The 19,980-nt window shown below is 40.5% G+C and overlaps 2 protein-coding genes and 1 long non-coding RNA gene across 6 annotated transcripts in view; 1 reads left to right on the top strand and 2 right to left on the bottom strand.

Moving 5' to 3' along the window:
• The window catches only part of LOC121905459, a 28,602-nt gene extending 27,455 nt beyond the window's left edge, over positions 1-1,147 (bottom strand). For both annotated transcript variants that reach the window (XR_006098422.1, XR_006098421.1), the window contains exon 1: positions 1,068-1,147. This is a non-coding gene — a long non-coding RNA (uncharacterized LOC121905459). The remainder of the gene's footprint in view (positions 1-1,067) is intronic.
• LOC121905457 (NADH dehydrogenase [ubiquinone] flavoprotein 1, mitochondrial-like) lies at positions 1,142-5,602 on the top strand. The gene is made up of 10 exons (XM_042423696.1): positions 1,142-1,371; positions 2,809-2,891; positions 2,980-3,150; positions 3,272-3,455; positions 3,549-3,738; positions 3,883-4,095; positions 4,192-4,358; positions 4,447-4,528; positions 4,681-4,826; positions 4,941-5,602. Exons 1-10 carry the CDS (start codon positions 1,288-1,290, stop codon positions 5,034-5,036), a joined length of 1,416 nt encoding a protein of 471 aa, XP_042279630.1. The 5' UTR covers positions 1,142-1,287; the 3' UTR covers positions 5,037-5,602.
• On the bottom strand, positions 5,357-14,017 carry khdc4 (KH domain containing 4, pre-mRNA splicing factor). 3 transcript variants are annotated; one of them, XM_042423689.1, is made up of 14 exons: positions 13,877-14,016; positions 13,253-13,430; positions 11,889-12,017; positions 11,706-11,785; positions 11,549-11,601; positions 11,262-11,440; positions 10,376-10,587; positions 10,160-10,220; positions 8,857-8,917; positions 8,423-8,685; positions 7,959-8,102; positions 7,289-7,398; positions 7,093-7,178; positions 5,357-6,169 (listed from the first exon to the last, which is right to left on the bottom strand). In XM_042423689.1, the coding sequence occupies exons 1-14, from the start codon at positions 13,903-13,905 to the stop codon at positions 5,937-5,939; spliced, it is 1,818 nt and encodes a 605-aa protein (XP_042279623.1). In that variant the 5' UTR covers positions 13,906-14,016; the 3' UTR covers positions 5,357-5,936. The 3 variants fall into 3 exon arrangements, 2 of the variants coding, with proteins under 2 accessions (XP_042279623.1, XP_042279624.1); XR_006098420.1 differs by having other exon boundaries at positions 6,157-6,169; positions 7,289-7,370; positions 13,877-14,017; XM_042423690.1 differs by lacking the exon at positions 5,357-6,169 and having other exon boundaries at positions 7,086-7,178; positions 7,289-7,370; positions 13,877-14,017.
• Between the last annotated feature and the right edge of the window lie 5,963 nt (positions 14,018-19,980).

The raw sequence follows: 19,980 nt of genomic DNA, 5'->3' as shown, positions 1-19,980 counted from the left end.
TTGGGTACTTGTACTTTACTTGAGTATTTCCATTTGATGCTACTTTATACTTCCACTCCACTACATTTCAGAGGGAAATATTGTACTTTCTACTCCACTACATTTATTTGACAGCTTTAGTTACTTTCCAGATGAAGATTTGACACAATGGATAATATAACAAGCTTTTAAAATACAACACATTGTTAAAGATGAAACCTGTGGTTTCCAACCTTTTTGGCTTTTGACGTCTTACAAAAGGCAGTGTGTAGGCGGAGTCACATTTCAGATGTCTATGAGTTGTTAACAGCTCCACCAAATAGTGATTTTCCCGTCTAAACTTCTAACATGGTTTCATTTCTATAAATGTTCTAATGATCCAATATTTTAGCAAAAATCATTTGAGAAAAAGTCCAAAAACTTTGGAGGGGCCCGACCCCTAGGTTGGGAACCACTAGACTAAACTAGCTAACTGTTTATAAAGTAGTTCAAACCAGCTCCACCTCCAGCAGCTACAACAGTAACATGCTGCTCTAACACTGATGCTTCAGTATTAATAATCTAATGACATCATATATAATAATATCAGTCAGAGGGACCAAACCACTACTTTTACTGCAATACTTCAACTACATTTTGCTGCTCATACTTATGTACTTTTACTTAAGTAGGATTTTTAATGCAGGACTTTTACTTGTAATGAAGTATTTTTACATTGCTGTATTAGTACCTTTACTTCAATAAAGGATCTGAGTACTTCTTCCACCACTGGTACTTTCTAATGTATCTCTAGAAGACAGGAGGTTGCCATGAAAATGTCCCTAATTTAAAGCATTTCTCTCAGTTTAAGAGTGTGATAAAAGGCTTGTGGAAAAAATTAATGAGTAAAAACACAAATTGTGAAATTGAGCACATCAGTCAAGGGTCATTTAATGGACTCTGGACAAAATGAATGGCTCTTGTTACATCAATAACCCTGTAAATTATGCACAAAGTCCCTTAATTAAAGTGCTTTTTTGCAATGATACTGACCCCTTAATTGGGTGTGTGTGCGTGTGTGCGTGCGCGTGTGTGTGTGTGTTGGGTACCTGTAGTGCCGCACGGGCAGCTGGGATAGGATATGACGTATTTCGTTAATCCTCTTAGTTTAATTAGGCCTAACCAGCAGGCCTGACGCAGCAGCTCCTCTAACAGCAGAGGTTTGAGAAGTTGGTTTGATTGAATGAGAAGTCAAACGGAGACTCTGGAGAATAAAGCTTTGAAGAGTTTGAAGTGAGTAGCTGCTGTCCGTCCTCGGCCTCCGGCAGGATGCTGCCTCTGCGGGTGCTGCGGGCCGCTGTGGCGCGTCAGGTCGCTCCACGTCTGACCTACAGCACTGCAGCTCAGCCACAGGTAGGCCTGCAACCACAATGCATCCGAACTGCAGTACGCATCTCTGTATAGTGTCCTACATGTCCATTTCTGTTAGGTACAGGCATGCGTTCCTGCATTTTTACAAGCAGCTATAGGGTTTTACAGGGTTTTCCATCCAATAGAGATAATTAACACAAAATACCAGCCAATTATCTCTATTGTGGTGACATTATTTGATTAACTATTTGAGACAATTCAGCATAGATCTTTTATTTTTTTTATTTTATTCAGCAAAATTTCCTTTTTACACCACAATCAACAAAAACGAACGAACAGATATGTCAAAGTAAAACGAAATCAAACAAACTGCCAGCTCACAAAAAAAGTAGGATGAATTGCTGTAATGTGGGACACTTTGTAATGTGGGACGCCTCAGCTCCAGTGGGTGAAGGATGATTTGAGAAGTCATGTTATTTTGATCACATGGCTTTTATTAACCCGTTGTTTTATTGACTTTCATTTGTTTGAAAAAGACCCAAACCCACTGAGGCTTAGTGTTCCTGATTAGGGCAATTCACCCGACACACATGCACATCAATCTGTACGATGACTGAAATGTCCACAAATGGACTGAGGGTCAGAAATGGACTCCATGAAGTCAAGACCAAGTGAGGTCAAGGAAGGCCCAAGATGAAAGCCGGGTGAATCAAAGCACAATAAAGTACAGTACAATACAGTCTGATACAATTAGTTCTAGGTTGACACTTCTCCCTCCTAATATGTTCAATAAAGGGTCCCCTGAGCTGGAGAAACTTACAGAGTATACTGAATTTCTTTCAGGTATGGAAAAGAAACCATGTCAATTAGCCATTTTTTAGAGCAAGGAAGGCAGTTTTCTAAGTATCTATCTAAATTTTTAAAAGTTAGACCTTTGAATTGTATTGTCAAATTGACTGCATTTTGATAGCAGAATCCATTTATTACAATTCATACTCGTTCTATATTGTAAAAGTTTTTACCAAATATGTTGTATATAAATTGTATGAGTTTTGCCACTCGCCAAATGTCGTGTTTGGAAGCTGAATTTTGTTTTTTGTTTTGTGTTTTTTTTTTCATTTCTTTTTGACTGAAATCCACTGTTCTTTGTCAGTGTGATTTGATTTTAAAACTTTGAAAACCCAAATTTGATATAACTAAATATAAACACATTCAAAGTATTTTATACAAATTTTGTTCCCTAATATTCAGATAGTTTGCATGACTTGTAACACTAAATATATGCAGAGTTCTTTAAAAATGTACATTTATATATGAGATTCAATTTTTAAATGTCATATAATTATTATAAATAAGAATCAATAATAAAATCTATAGATATGGCAGTTCTAATGCATAAACTTCCATTAGTAGTAATATTATCTCACATATCTGTTGTATCAATCACATCTGTCTTTTTCTTTTCCTGTCTGTGATCAGGAGAAGCTCAAAAAAACCACATTTGGTCCTTTGAGTGACCAAGATCGGATATTCACCAACTTATACGGCCGGCATGACTGGAGGTGAAAACATATATAGCACAAGTTTAACCCGTCTCTAATAACCTGAATCTTTGTAGAAATACTTCTCTTCTCTCTCTCTCTCTTCAAGACTCAAAGGAGCAGTCAAACGAGGTGACTGGTATAAGACTAAGGAGATTATACTGAAGGGACAAGACTGGATCCTGAATGAGGTGAAAATCTCAGGGCTCCGGGGCAGAGGGGGCGCAGGCTTCCCCACCGGCATGAAGTGGAGCTTCATGAACAAACCCAGCGATGGCAGGTAAGAAAAGAAACTGTCAAGGTCTGATTTGTCAAGAGACATTTAAGCTACGTCCGCATCAGTAATGACTCTCTGTTGACGTGTCTCTGCACTGTGTGTCTCCTTCTCTCCTGTGTCTTAGGCCTAAGTACCTGGTGGTGAATGCTGATGAAGGGGAGCCGGGGACGTGTAAAGACAGAGAGATAATGCGTCATGACCCCCATAAGCTGATAGAGGGCTGTCTGGTGGCTGGAAGAGCCATGGGCGCCCGTGCTGCATACATCTACATCAGAGGAGAGTTTTACAATGAGTCATCAAATCTGCAGGTACACAAATGTACAGATTAGTAGCTTGCCTGTCTGTAGATAGAGTGTGTTTTATGGGACAGTGTGTGAGTTGTTTTTCTTCTCTTCAAACAGGTGGCCATTAACGAGGCCTACAAAGCAGGGCTGATAGGGAAGAACGCCTGTGGCTCAGGATACGACTTTGATGTGTTTGTGATGCGAGGAGCTGGAGCTTATATCTGCGGAGAAGAGACGGCCCTTATCGAGTCTCTTGAGGGCAAACAAGGGAAACCGCGACTCAAGCCGCCATTCCCTGCAGACATAGGTGAGGTAGAAGCTCCACAATCTCCTGCATCCGGTTTCCTACAGGGATTAATTATGGTTTAAGAAATTGAAAAACTAGAGTTGTATTGTAATTACAGTCTTTTAGCTTGTTATATTCACTGCTTTGCATCCCTCTCCTTTTAAGGGGTGTTTGGATGCCCGACGACTGTTTCCAATGTGGAAACTGTTGCTGTGGCGCCTGCGATCTGTCGCCGAGGCGGAGCTTGGTTCGCCAGCTTTGGGAGGGAGAGGAACTCTGGAACCAAGCTGTTTAACATCTCCGGTCATGTGAACACACCGTGCACAGTGGAGGAAGAGATGTCAATCCCTCTGAGAGAGCTAATAGAGAGGCACGCAGGTGTGTGTGTGTTTACAGTCCACCTCTATGTTGATGTTGGTTTACTTTGCGAGATGTTGACATGACTTCCTCTCCCCTCTCGTGTGATTGGTGCAGGAGGAGTGAGGGGCGGCTGGGACAATCTATTAGGAGTGATCCCAGGGGGGTCCTCTACTCCCATCATCCCGCGGCACGTGTGTGATGATGTTTTGATGGATTTTGATGACCTGGTCCGCGCAGAGACTGCTTTGGGCACTGCTGCCATCATAGTCATGGATAAATCGGTAAACAATTCGCTTCACAATGTACATCACAAAATACACCTCACCTTCAGTCTTCACAGACACTCAGTGAAATGTATTTTTCCTCCAGACTGATGTGATCCGAGCCATTGCTCGTTTGGTTGAGTTTTACAAACATGAGAGCTGTGGCCAGTGCACCCCCTGCAGAGAGGGTAAGGAACTGCAGAATATATTTCACAGAGTAAAACATGAAGTCACATTGTGTTCAATAACACATCACCTCACCCTTCGCTTCTTTGTGCAACTGCAGAAGTAATATTGTATTTGTACTTTTCTGTTTCCCTTCTCTCTTTCACTCCCTCAGGAGTGGACTGGATGGATAATATGATGTGGAGATTTGTTCGAGGAGAAGCAGCAGTTTCAGAGATTGACATGATCTGGGAGCTGAGCAAGCAGATAGAGGGACACACTATTTGTGCCCTCGGGGACGGAGCTGCCTGGCCTGTGCAGGTGACTTACTGACCCGTACCATCACATAAAGCTGTAACATCAAACACTGAATGAAACAAAAAGTTCAAACAAGTACTAATTTACATTTTAACATGTACTGTTGTTCTTCCACAGGGGCTGATCCGCCACTTCCGGCCAGTCATGGAGGGCCGCATCTCTCAGTATAACCAGAAAAACCCTCCAAGAGAGCCGGAGCTTGAGATGATCTGACACCAAACAGAATCCATTTCAGGATTTGTTGCGTCACAGCAGTGTTATTATAGCTCATCATGCTATACACTATTTTTAATATAGTTTTTAAATGTGAAAATATTTCTGTTGTTAAGAATGCACAGTTCAAGTTGTATTGCATAAACTTAAGTTTCTCCCAGTTTTATTATTGCAAAACCTACAGTCAGCAGATATAGTGAGATCAAGTTAATCTACTGTTTATTCTGGAGGACAGAACTGTCAACAGCTAAGTGGCAGTCTTGGTCCTTTTGCAGAGACCTTAATAAGGAAAAGACATAATGCAATGAATTTGAAACTCACACAGTGCAATAAATTAAGTTTATTTATTTCATAAAAGCAAGAAATAAATTTAATAGGTTTACTACATATTAGTCCAATATGATCTGTACAAAAAGACCAGAATAGCAAAGGATGATTTGTTTGACTTGGACAGGGAAAGGAAAAGGGGATGAGAAGGTAGGAAATTTTGGAAATGAAAATTGATTGGTGATGTACAACATCATTGCCATGTGATATTGTTTTTACAAAGACACTATATTCAAACACTTCTCCTGGTGCGAGTTTTTCATTTCATTCCAAATAAAACAGGAGGCAGATTATCGTTCATCTGACCATCTATACATCCACAGAGTTGTTTGAAGTATCAGTCTTTTTAATGTTCATCTTCAAACTATAAATGTGTGCACAGAAAAACAAACAAACAGGAGTTTTCCAAAGCATTAGTAAGTCCATTTGGACCCAAGTACTAAAATAATGCTGAGAACAACACAGTGCTGTTAGGATCCATGTGATGAGTACTACAAAAAGACAGGCTCAGTTTGGGAGAACGTCCTGTAAGACTGGGCACAAAGCACTAAGGGAGTTTAGATTTTTCCTGTTTTAGGGTGCCATCCAGAAAGGCATAGACTTCTGCTGTGGCTGTGTTTTAGCACGAGGGGGTGGTGGAGGTGGACAGCGATACCCTTGTGTCCAGCCTGAGGAGGTGGATGTGGGGGGAACTGCCCCAGGGTTACCTGGCCCTGAGGCTTTGGAGGTTGAGTGGTCTTCCTCTTCATCCGAGGAGTCGCCGGTGTATGCCACCAAACCTGTTTTCATTCTTTTCGCTGTAGACTCTGAAACAGGAAGAGGGGGAAGCAAACCAAAAAAAAAAAAAAGAACGGATAGGTAGCACATTTGGAAACGTGGGAGAGAAAGACGGGAAGAGAAAAAACACACACAAAAAACAACAGCAGCAACATGTTTTAAATAAGACGGTGCAAGTTAATTATATCCAAACACATTTTGGGAGAAACAAATAGTTAATAGATTTAAATTATGGTTTATGTCAGCAGAGTAGAGGAGGGGCAGCCATTCGAAAGCAGCCATTGGTTGGTGGGGAGCGACAGCATTAGGGCCGTCCAATCGAGCGGCAGGACAGCGTCACAGGACGAGTCGTGCCCCACCCCCAATCAGTATCCGCCATCACCCCAGAGATACATGGAAGAGAAGAAAAACACAGAGAAAAAGAGAAAACACAAAAACAGGAGAGATTCTCGTTAGTGAGGAAAGCAAACAAACAGGACAGTCCAGACTGATGATGTCATCAGAACGGGAAGGTAAGGTGGTTAGACGACTTGTCAAAGGACTGAACAAACGTCGGGTCATATCTCCACCTCACTATCTGGAGATTTCTAGTCACAGCAGCAGAATCCTGGAAGAATCATAAAAAGCATCAGGGCCGGTGTGAGGCTGAGTGTGTGCGGTGCTGCTTTTATCCAATCTGCCAGATTAAAAAAATCCTAAAAAAATATAAGATTTTGGGACAACTACTTGCCTTAAAACATACATAGTGGCTTCATCAAAAGTCTTGAGTAAAACGACTAAAATTTAGAAACAGTCCAGTGGCCCAAGAGAGGATTTACATCTTACTCTTTGCAGCGCTACATTAAGGCTCTGAATAGATCCAGGCTAAGCTTACAGGGGCACAGTCCACAGTCAGGAACTGTGGATTTGGATTTGGGCAGGGATTTGTCAATCCATAGGATAATGCCCTTACCCACGGGGCCTTGCGGTGCCCTTCTCTCCTCCATCTTGGGTCTCACTCCATTCACAGGCAACAGGGGTGGAGGCATTAGCTGCCGACTGGAGAAACAGAAAGAGAAATGGTTTGAGTTTTTACATGCATACAGACCCTTGAACAGTATTGTTTATCTGATTAATAAGACAAAAACTAAACAAACAACTCTCTATACCTGTCCCTCTCACTCGCCGGGCCAGAGGAACTCGGTGGTGGGGGTCCTGTAGTCTCGGGGCTGCCCACAGGGAAGCCTGCACCTAAATTAGTCATATGAATGGGTCCATGCTATGAGCAGAAAAACACACAGGCGCGATTAGCAGACATCCTCTACTAAACCCTGTCCTGACACTTTTATATGACTAATTACTAACTAAAAAAAAAATATATATATATATATATGTCACTCTAAGTTATAGCTTACCACAAATCTGTGACTATGTCCACAATTTTTCGCAGCCACCATGTAAGATACTTTAAGCTTATCATAAAAAAAATACCTTTTTCTGAAACTCCATATTACCACTAGAAGCACATAAGTTAACAACAGGAAACAACAGTCCATGCTGTCTCAACAAATGTACATAAAACATTTTAAGAAAGGAAGGATATAATGGTTTTAGTATATCAATCAGCAAGTGAAGCAGAGGAGAAGCTAAAGACAGAAACTACTTATGATTGGACTGACTTGACAAACTGCACTGATGAAAAATCGTAGATACAAGGCACAAAAAACACAAAACACACACGATACACGTAAGGTGGAGAAAAGAAAAAAAACAAACATGCAAAAGCAGTAGAAAATGACAAAGGGTTGTACAAAGAAAGCTGGAGAAGTTGTTGATCACCTGGTATCCAAGTAGGCCGCTGTCCCTCTCGTCTGGTACCTCCTCTGTGAAGCGTCTTTTCTGTGGTGGGTTGCCCGGGGCAGCAGGTGGTGGAGCTTTGGGCGGCACTGCAGCTGATGGAGGAAAGGGCACAGGAGGAAGAGTCTGCAGAGAGAAGAAAAAAACGTAAGAATCAACTGCTTTGCATGTCTGCATGACATATATATATATATATGCATGTGTCAGGTTTCATAATTAATTTAAGTGCTAAATTATTAAAATAATTTGTGCTATATGGGATTCATTTTTTAACAGTTGCCAATGTACTGATTTCATCCCCGAAACAATAAAATAAGAATATTAATGAATATGGCCTACCTTTGTAATGTTTCACTTTTTAAAGCATTATTCAAATACTTTTTATACATCTAATTTTCTTATGAAATAAATCATTTATTATACAAAATGGAAGATTTCACTCCTACCTGTGGCACAGGAGCAGGAGCAGGGACAGGTGCAGGAGCTGGAGTGGGGGTGGGGGCCGGAGCAGGGGCCAGGGGGAGCGGGTACTGAGGGAGAACCCCTGTGGGTGCTGCAGGAGGTATGGGAGGGGGGACAGTGTAAGGTGGAGGTACAGGCTGAGGCTGAGGTGGGGGTACAGGCATGGGGTAGCTTGGCTGGTATCCAGCAGGGGGGTAGTAAGGAGGCTGCGGCGGCATCCCATTCACCACTGGAGGTTGCGCAAAGCCTGGAGGAGGAAGAGGAGGGAGACACGTCACGTCAGGCTCACTCAGTGATTTCTAGAAACAGGTATATTTGACATGAAATATTATAACTGTTAGCTGAGGCAAAGTAGTAGTATGTTATAACAATCAAGTGAGAAATTGAAACCACATAAAGTCAACCAGTTGTAGTGGACCTTGTTGTGTTGGCATCATGGTGCTCATTTGATTGAGGAAGCGAGAATACTCTGCATGTACCTAGAGAAAGAGAACCACGTAAAACAAGATGTCATAGTGGTTCAAGGAACCAAAAACAAAACCAAAAACAGAGAACTGTGTAATATTGTGTGTACAATAACTCTGTGTGTCATATTAAGATAAGAGCTGAAACAAAACTGTAACATACGTCAGTATTATGGAAAAAATACGTTACTTACGTTCTAATACAAATGATTTTATGCCTCAAAACCCCCCATTAGAAGCACAAACTCCTTTGGAGCTGCAACCTTTTTCTTCACCCAAACTTGTGTAAAATTGTGGTATAGAATATACGGAATACTTGCACAACTATCCACAGTTTTGTAACTGATATGTGCTAATATGCAGGGCTGCAACTAACGATTATTTTCATCATTGATTAATCTGTCGATTATTTTCTCAATAAATCAATTAGTTGTTTGGTCCATAAAATATCAGAAAATGGTGAAAAATGTCAATCACTGTTTCTCAGAGTCTTGTTTTGTCCCGACCAACAATCCACATCCCAAAGATATTAAGTTTACTGTCATAGAGGACAAAAGAAACCAAACAATAGTCACATTTGAGAATCTGGAATCAGAGAATTTGGACTTTTTGCTTCTTAAAAAATTACTCAAAACAATTAATCGATTATCAAAATAGTTGACAACTCATCAATTAATCCACTAGTAATTGTTGCAGCTCTACTAATGTGTGTTATCTCAATGGCACATCTGTAAAATCAATTATCCAATTCATACCACAAGGAGGTGCATGTTTTGTTCTTTTTGGTTTGGACACTGACTTTGGAGTTGGACGCAATAACAGTAATTTTTGTTTTGGACTGGAGAATGTGGACATGTCAGTAGTGGCCATTAGGGATATTAATGATTAAAAATTGATCAATAAATGACAAATAACATTAACTTACAATTGTCAAGTTGGCATGCTTATGCGACAGTAGTTACATCTGTGCTGCTGTTTTCAGCAACTGGACTTGTGCCAAATTCTTGTAAGGTTGGAATAATGGTGCCGCGCACTGTGAGCAACAGTGATAAAGTGTGCATTTTGAACCGTATAGGCTTGTGACACTTAACTGATTAGTCATCCCCTATCGCTTTTAAGTAAATTGTATCTCCAGTGGCCACTAGTTTATTACGTCTCCAGGTACTTTAGGAATGTCAATTGTAGTTGGAATGGAAAAGTACAGACCTGGACAAAGTATTATGGTAAATCATTTCACAGTAACAGGAAATTACTCACTGTCTGAAGAAGGTTCTCACACAATGTTTTTGCTGCTGCAAGTCCTTCTGGTTTAGGATGACTGGAAAGGAAAAAGACTAAATTTAGTTCTATTGAGTCCACATGGCTGCAAATAACTGTAGACTAACTGTGGCTGACTCTATTACTGCATTAACGGGAGTAATCCCTACCTAGCAAAGGTTCTAAGTCTTTCTTAATTCATAGGGCAACACCCACCTGATGTAGATGTACATGGGTTCAAAGGCCTCTCGTCCAGAGGCGGGCTCCAAACAGCCCGATCCTTTTCCTCTGAGGAAGACTTTGGCCCCAGTCTCAGCCTGGATGTGCTGCAGGTACGAGCAGCCCGGGCCCTCAACCCGCTCTTTGACCACAAACCCCGGGATAGCGTGCTCCAGGCCCACAAAGAGTTTATCTTGAACATAGTGCATCTGAGACATAAAGACAACATATGGGCATAAGTACAACTATATCCAATCCTGTGGGGGGGGGGGGGCATATTTTAGCCAATTTACTACAAATCACATCTGTTTTACAGTAGCGGTGTAGTAGCGTTGATTTTTTGACTTATAGATGTGCTTTTCCTAACTTACAGTATCTATCACATCGAACTGTCTTTATTTTGTTCTAGTTACACTTGCTCGGTAATGCAATCAAAAGCAGATCTTCCAGGTTGTTTTGTTCTATAGCTTCAACATCAGAGCCATCACATTCAGCTCACAAACTGAAACTTATTCATTATCCTTTTAAAAAGGTATCCAACTTGTTTAGTATTTATCACTCAACTCTGACTTTCTGACAGTAAGTGCTTAAGACTTTTTCATGCAGAAGTAATACTTAGTTGTACAAAAATGGTATATTCACTGGTAAATGACTGGGACTTTTACGTTTTTCTGCTCTGTCAGCCATTTGTGCAGAAAAACAACCCTCAGTTTCCCTTAATCTAAAAATGTATTTGACTGGCTTAACAGTCTGACAGCCAGTCAGCGTTAAAATATCTGGTACCCTAAAAACATTAGTTACCTACACCGACTATACTCAGCTTTATTTACTGGCATCATCTTAGTTTGTGAGAAGTAAAACGACAAAAAGGGATCTGTCTTACCCCTGACTGAAAGTGTGGTTTGTGGTGGGTCATGGGGGGCAGCGAGGGTGGAGGTGGGTTGTGTTGCTGGTAAACTGTGACTGAAGCCCCACTGGGGGAGAAGGATGAAGATGTTGATGAGGCAGTTGCAGCTTTCACGACACCATTTGTGATGATCTCCTTGATTCTGTTGACTGCTCCTGGAGAACGAGGGAGTAAAATCATCAGTCTGTAATCATCATCTGTCATCATCTGTGAGAGAACATGAATTCATGAATAATTGAAGATAAGTGTGAGGAAGCACTGACTGTCAACAAGCTCTCGAGTCTGTCCTTGTACATGCAGATACAGAGGTCGATCCCTGTGTGGAAAGAGCAGAAAGACTGTGTTAACAAATTATTATTAAACAGCAGGTCCACTGGTTTTCATGATCAGCTATTGAAAATGAGAGGTTAGAGGAATCACCCTGGGAGCGCTTTGCCCTTCTCCTCTGCTGTCATGTAACGTCCTCTGGTTGAAACAGCAGCACCGCTCACTTTACTGATCTGCAGACAAACCAAGAGAGGTGCAGTACACATCAATAACTAATCCACAAGCTGATTCATGAACTTCATTCTGTAAGATCTGATTATCCATATTGCTGCTGACCTCATCCTGCGTTTGTCCGCGCGTGAGGAGATTCCGACAGGTGATCGGGACATCATTGATCTCAACCTCGGCTACCACCAGGTCATCTTTGGCCTTTGTTGGCACTGGAGGCTTCCCAACACTCACAGGCTGAGTGAGGAAAGAGAGTCAAGAGATAGTATATGTGCTTGTTTCAGGTGGCACACTTTGAAGAATTTTTTCATGATATTTTTGAAGAAATTTTTGAGGAAAACTTGTGGACGAAGCAACTTCAATCATAGTATAATGTACTCAATACTTGCTCATATGAGAATGATGACAAGATGAGTACTTATCAACACCACAACATACAATTTGTTATTCTCAAAAGAAAGAGGTATGCCATGAACAGAGTGAGGAACATAACTTATAACTCTTTGACATAACGCTATGACACAAAAGTGGAAATATGTTTTCTGCGTACTGCTACAAAGCTATAGTCCCAGACTGTTATCTGAAATGTTTAACACCAACTGAAAATGACAGTTTGACACCCCATTATACTGTAAACCAAAGAAAGAAATACCAACTAGACAGTTTTCTACAACTAAACAGATGTTGTAACATGATTTGTGGAGCTCTGCCCCAAGGTAAAATCTAGCACTCTCATACTGTATAGTAAGGATGGGCAATGTTACAATATTCTGTCACAGTACATGTAATTTTCTTTAACAATATCAGCATAAATTGTGATATTTCATCACAATAGCACATAAATCCTGTTAAGGTCTGTTCTTTGATTAGTATTGCCCACAAAGCCCTAATACAACCAGATATACTGTAATACACAGATGGCTACCACAGTATAAATATAATATAAATGGAAGGGCTGCAACTCATGATTACATTCATTATTGTTTACGCTGACTTTGTTAAGTGTATGCAATGTCATAAAATAGAAAAATATGCCCATCACAATTTCCCAGCGCATGAGATGATGTCTTCAACAGTCCAAAACCCAAATATATTCAGTTCAAAATGATATATTACAAAGAAAAACAGCAAATCCTCACATTTGAGAGGCTGACACGCGAGAATGTTTGCCACTTCTTCCTCTATTTCGCTCAAAAAATGACAGAAACAATAAATTGCTTATAAGATTGTTGCTGATTATCTTTCTGTTGATCAACTTTAAAATTACTTGACCACTCATTTCAGCTCTGATAAACGGTACAGACAAATCTCTAAGGGTTAACAAGTTGACATTGTGTCACAGTGCTTATCATCACATTTCCCACCTCTAATAACATAGTATGATTATCCTGCTTTACAGCTGTCTAGGTTTTAAAAGATTAATTCATAAGAGACAACAGCCTGTAACATTGCTCTGTAATGCTGCTCATTACCTTCTCGGGGGGTCCCGGGGTGCCTATCTGTGAGGGTTTGAGCTTGCCCTTGGCCACTAGCATGGCATTTATCTTGGCAGCCACAGCAGCTGCAGCATCTAGAGCCCCGGTGGGTGCAGCTTCAGCCTCCCCCATCCCACCGGAGCACGGGCCCGGCTGGTCCCATTTGCTGCGGCGGCTGGACGACAAAAAAAAAACACATGACAACAATGACGTGATTTAGTCTGCTGAATTGGGAAAAGGAAGGGGGTGAATTAACATTTAATTTTGTTGCTTTTACTAAGTTACCCCTAAAAAAACACCCGGCGTTAGCCAGATAATGTAACGTTGACATCCATTTACACTGTTGTTGATGTTGGATATTATTGACAAGTCCTACTTCTTAGCTCCTCCAAATATTCTGGCATACTGTGATAAGTCATATGTATACAAATACAGGTGCATTGTAAACCAATATGGATTCTTTATGATAAGTAAACAGTATTTTATAACTTATATAACATGTAACTACGAGCTAACTAGCAAGAGCCGACTGGCAGCGGCAGCTAGGTTAGCCAGCTAACTGGAAGCATCTACAAACACCACGGAAATATAAAAATAAACCTTCCGTTTTGAAACACTTACCCGCCGTTTTGGCTTCCACAATATGACATCAATATCCTGTCAAACTGGCGTTTCACTCAATGCGAAAACAAACGTGAGAAACCTCCACTAGTGTTTAGCACCCAGCTTATTGAGTAGGTTGTACTGTTAGCCACAGCTCTGTAGCTTACCACTTCCGCTTCTTCTTCTTCTTTAGTGTTTATTGGCGGTTGGCAAACAAGCTTAGAGGTGCATTACTGCCATCAATTTAAAACAAACAAACAAAAACCTCTAGATTCTTTTCGCTAAATCAGTGTCTTTCAAAAACTTTATAATGTCACAGCATATCTTGCCGGCTGTTTTCCCCAAGAGACCTGACAATGAAACGTCACGGTGTTTTGCCTTCCTTAGTGACTGAGGAAGGTGATTTCTCCTGATATTGTATTTTCTACAATTTCTGGTTTATCTAGAGTTTTTCCGGTTGGATGTTTGTCTATATTATATAATGTATAGTTGAGTGATGACATTTTCTTCCCTTAGTTTCCAGCCCACCATCCTCCGAGCACCAACATATCTTTGTATTTTATATCGATATCTTCCAGTGTCATTATCATCCCAATACTCCTGCCATACTGATTGTACATTTGTCCTAATGAATGTCTTAGCTTCAGCTTTGCTTAGTGGAACCTGTAGGTCTACATGCTTAATTCTGGGCATTTGTTTGGCCAGAATATCCACCTGCTCATTTCCCTCCATGCCAGCATGAGCAGGAACCCAAAGGAAGCACATAGATATACCCTTAATTTCCATCCTGTACATTATAATGAATATTTCATTGATAATATCTTTTCTAAATGACAGTCTGCCAGATCTTATGCTTGTTAGTGCTGAAAAGCTGTCAGTGTTATTGATTTCCTTCTCCTCTGTTCACTGCAGGGCTAATAATTTTGCCAATAGCTCTGTTGTATATACTGACAAATGGTCTGATACCCTTTTCTTAATATATGACTCACTCACTTGGATATATACTGCTGCACCTGCACACTTTGTATCAGGATCTTTGGAGACATCTGTGAATATAAACACTGAGTCTGAAAAATGCTGATCAAAATAGTTCTGGACTATCATACTGGAGTTGCTCTGACTTGTCCTTCAATTCCTGCTGTATATTGAGCTCTATACTTTAAAATTGGGAATAACGAGGGAGGAATGGAAGAAATTTAAATTGTGGGGCTGTACTGTAAATTAACTTAATCCTATGTTTTCTGCCTTTGCATCACCAATCCACCCAAAACTTGTGAAATATGTCTCATTATGTTCCCAGCAGTCTGTTAAAACCCTCTTGCCAGGTTGTGCATCACATTGTGCCTGGAGATTAACCCAGTATGCCAGCATTAACTTCACTCTATGTAGTTAACTGTTTCTGCCTCCGGTTAATAATAATAATTTTGTTTGTTGTTAATACAGCCACTAGAGGGCGTCAGATACCAGCTCATGATTTCTGTAAAGTTTCAAAGAAGTGCAGGTGTGGAGCTGCTGCCTCACCTGTCACCTGTCCAGGTGAGTTTCTCCTGAGGAGGCACAAGAGTTTCCAGCCTGGAGCTGAAGCACGTCTAGCTTCATTAACCAAAGAGACATGTGAAAGAAAGTCCAGGACTTCTCAGAGTAGTCAAGGTAGGTTTGAATATCTCTACTTTTTAAAATGTATTTCTAAATACTTGTATTACAAGTCCCTCTCTTACCTGTTTAAATCATGTTTCAGGATTTTGTTTGTACCTTGATTTGTACTTTACAAAATGATTTTTAAAAATTACTAATGCAAGCTGAGATTTAGTTGAGCTGTCTCTCATGTTTGAATGCAGGATGTGCTACCTAAATTGGTTGATAAAACAATCTCACATCAAGGTCCATTTAGTAGCTGTTGTGAAGCTTTCAAACATATCACATGATCTTCATCGGCAGATGGTTTTTGCTCAGTTCTCATGAAATGTTGGTGGATGTTCAAATTCCCATTTTCCATTTCCACAAAACAACCTCACCTCAAGTCGTTGTTCTGGAGCTTTTGGTAATTTACTAAATGGACCATATTGTTATTTTGTCCATTTCTGTTTCTGTGGTCAAGAATGAAGATTGAGTTAATTTATAGGTGTACTTTCTTTTGCAAGTGGATTAAAACTAAATAGTCCCCTAAGTCTTTCAGTCTTAACCTGGTTGTTTGTCAGAGGTTCAGGTTTTCAGTATTCATTGTGATGAAGGTCTGTGCCAACGACCCTGTTTGGTCCTAAAGTCTAACACAGGCTTTGTTGTCAGTGGAGGATGATGAGACTAACCTCCATCCTATACAAGAAGAAACACCAGAGCATCATACCGGCTTCCTCCCAGTCTGTTCTTATGTACAAGGTTACTGAGAGTCACTGTAGCAGGTACAGGTGTTCAGTTACTGACCACCCGGGAACTTAGAGACATGGACTGGAGGTGCAGGTTACTGTGGAAGGTGAGAACGCTGTGTGGGGGCGACATGGATCAACAGATTGAACAACCGGCCGCCCTAGTTGAATTTCTTTTGTGCAGTGTTCCTGGGTGTTGAAAACAGGCCGCAAAACTCTGCTTTCTTGAGTTTGATTAGGATCGAGGCGTGTCATGGGGACGTAAGAGGATTTGGCTGGCATTTAAAGGTTTGGTGTTAGTTTCACAAATCACAACACTGGCTTTGTTCATCAGACTGAAGTTATTTTTTACTTTGCTTTCCAATTCACGTGTGAAAGTAATGAATTATATTTCATCCTGTTACTCTAATTAAGCTCAACTGTGCTTTTCAGTATTTGTGTAATATGATTTGAGAACTGCAGAGCTATTTGAAGTGAACAGTCAGATAGTAGAGTTGCGATCAACTTCACTTTTTTCATTTTCATTCAGTTTTGCATTTTTCACCTTTAAAAATAATCTAGTTTAAACTTTCTCCTCTCATTTTGAAGTTGTAAAGATCACATTTTGCCATTAGTTCCCCTTTTTCAAAAAGCTACTCAGAACCTTTTACACGCTTCATTTTCACTGAGCAACAAATTTACTTTTTCTGAAAGTAGATATCATGATTAGAGCTGCAATGATTAGTCGATTCATCGATTAGTTGACAACTATAAATTAATTGGCTATTTTTACTTCTTTTTTTTTTACTATTTTGATAATAGATTCATAATTTTGAGTCATTTCTTAAGAAAGAAGTCAAAATTCTTTGATTCCAGCTTTTCAAATGTGAATACTTTCTGGCTTCTTTAGTCCTCTATAATAATAAACTGAATATCTTTGGGTTGTCAGTACAAAACAAGACTTCACTGGGTGAACAGAGTTTGTCCAATAGTACTGAGCCCTCAGGAGGTGTGCTCTCCTCTGGGGACACTGTTACTGGGATGGGTCAGTTACTGAGCCACCCAAGCTGGACGTTCAACTGCTGCAAAGAAAGACAAGAGGAAGAACATATGTTGCGTAACAGAGACACGTGGAGCAAGTGCAGCCATTTTACAGCTGTGACTAGCTGCTGCTGACAAAATCTTCAAGTGAACTGATAAAATCTTGTATGTTTGTACATGTTGAACAATAGTGACCCAAAAGACTGACTTTGTACAGACATGATAAAGTAAATAGATATAGGGAATAGAGTTTCCTTGAAGAGCACACACACAGGAAACTCTGTGAAACCTTGGACAGTCAAAATGAATGCCACTGCAGAGAAAAATGACTAGTTTACATAAGAAAGAGGCTACAGGTACTCAGTCTCAGCTTCCCATGTTCAGTTTGTGGAACACAGCTTTTTGCATTTGTGATGTTGTTTATCAACTCTGTCTTTCTGTGAGGGGAAAGAGAATAGCTGAGAGTCACTGCTGCCACACAGGAACACATATGGCTGCCAGAATATAATTATCAGCCTGAGCAGCTGGTAAACATGTCGGCTGTAGAGCTGCAACGATTAATTTTTCAAGCAAAAATTCCCCAATATTTGAATATATAATTTGGGGTTTTAGACAGTTTTATGCACAAAACAAGACATTGGATGATGTTACTTTGTGCTCTAGGATATTGTGATTGTTATTTTGAATTGTTTTATAATGATTTATAGACCAAATTAATCGAGAGCAGCTCTAGTTGGCTGATAAGTAACAAGAAATTGCAGTGAAGAAATGCCAATGTACGTTTGAGTTGTTACCATTACATAGTTTGCCCACCAGAGACCTTTGATGAGTTGATTTTAGTACTGTAAAGTGTCCCTGGCTCTGCATATATCTTGGTCACAATTAATATACTGTATTAATCATATTTTTAAACTCCAAACATCCATATAAATATCATCATTTGGACTATACAGGTAACATCCCTCGCTTTGTTGTTGGTCTGTTTGGCAATTTTAATAAATACAATGGATGTTTGCTACATATTGAATTGAAAACTAATTATTTTTTAAACAGAAGCTCATTATCCTTTATTGTCTGTGTGGCAGCTGTGAGGAATAAAAAGGGAAGAATGTGATGGCTTATAGGGGCAAGTAATTATGTGGTTGCAAATATGATGATATATAGTTGCTGTTCTTCCATTTCACCTGCAGATGGCACTCCAGCACTCTAACTGTGAGTTACACTTCAAAGTGTTTGCTCTTCAACCTTCACTCTCAAATAAGTGATAGTGAAGTTACGGCTATTTTTTTTTTTACCTGCTGGGCTTACCCAGTTTATACTTAATGCTATTAAAAACTTAAGTATACCTGAAACTCAACTTTTTATTCTGACACCACTGGATGAAATCACTCATAGCTTCTGTACCTTTGTCTGAAATGCAACTTTGGAACAGCAAGCAAAAAGTCCTTTGAGAAGCCATCATAATTAAAAAAAATAGAGTATTAATATTTATATACCTTTACAGACTTATGTTCTGATACTGAACAGTATCATGGAAATGCATAATGTCCTTCCTCAGAGAAGGGCCATGAGCTCCCTGCGTGCTGAACCATGGGGTTCAGATGAATGTAGTGTCAGAGGGTCAGAGGTCAGGGGAGCTTTGACGCCTGAGTTGACAGGGATGACTGTTTGTGGGAAGTGTGCTGCAAGAGGAGGAGGTGAAGAGAGAACAGAGAATCGGTGAAACACAGGGAAAGGGAGAAGAGGCGAAAGCGGCAGACATGCCATATTTACTGTCTTTCCTAGTAAGAACCCAAGTGCGAACCGTAATGCGTATGTCGGTTGATATAACCTCCGGCCTTCAAGGCACACAAGCCTGGATCTGGCCTGATCCTGGCGGCTGACAGGGAGGTGTGAAGTCAGGGGATGTGATGGGGAGGAGGGCGCTCACTGTGGGGTTACCATAGGTAAAACAAAGAAACACTGTGACTGCCTAGATTTCAGTGTTTGCTGTCAAACCAGCAATTACAAGCCGTTGTTTTTTAAATACTGTGTTGACTACATGTGCAGGTATCGTGAACTTGAGTTTATGTGTTTGATATAAGCTGCTGTGATCTCACAGATGTTGAAAGCTATTAATTTAATGATAAGTTAATGATAATTTCAGTACAGTTTAAAGTTTTTGTTATTTATAATGCAAAAACGTACAGTGAAACCTCTAAACATCAACGTTCTATTAGGTATAAGCATGCAGAGTAGCAAGAGTGTTGGCGAGGCAGAAAGTGTACAGGGGACAGAAAGTGATTGAGAGAGGGAAAACAGATGGGAAGATTGAATTTTAGAGGAGAGCAGGCGGAGGAGGACTGCTAAGGGAATCTTTTTTGTGTATGTCTGGAGAGAATGGGAGCCTCTTATACGCCTCACAGCGTGAATTTGGCCCGGGCTGCGGCCTCGTCTCGTCTACACAGCGGGGTGCTTTCCTGAGCGGGCTGCCCAGGGGAGGGGCACCTGCACCAGCCTCAAACACTGGTCAAGAGGAGGGTCTGACAGGCGGGGCCAGGGGTGCTGGGATGGAAAGATGCTTGGCGGTTCCAGGAAACGGACATGTGCTGGATTTATGAAATCCTCAGGTAGAACAGAATGGCTCTTGCAAAAGAAAATATTTATCCTTCTGTTTTCCCAGCAGACTAGAGAAGATTAGGACATTGCCTGCTATCTCATGATGAAATCAAAAGCTTCTGTTGCGCAGGAGGACAAAAG

Source organism: Thunnus maccoyii, chromosome 10 (assembly GCF_910596095.1).
Source record: "Thunnus maccoyii chromosome 10, fThuMac1.1, whole genome shotgun sequence".
Classification (NCBI taxonomy): Eukaryota; Metazoa; Chordata; class Actinopteri; order Scombriformes; family Scombridae; genus Thunnus; species Thunnus maccoyii.
Note: the sequence above shows the minus strand (reverse complement) of the source record. Positions and strands in the feature narration are given on the sequence as shown.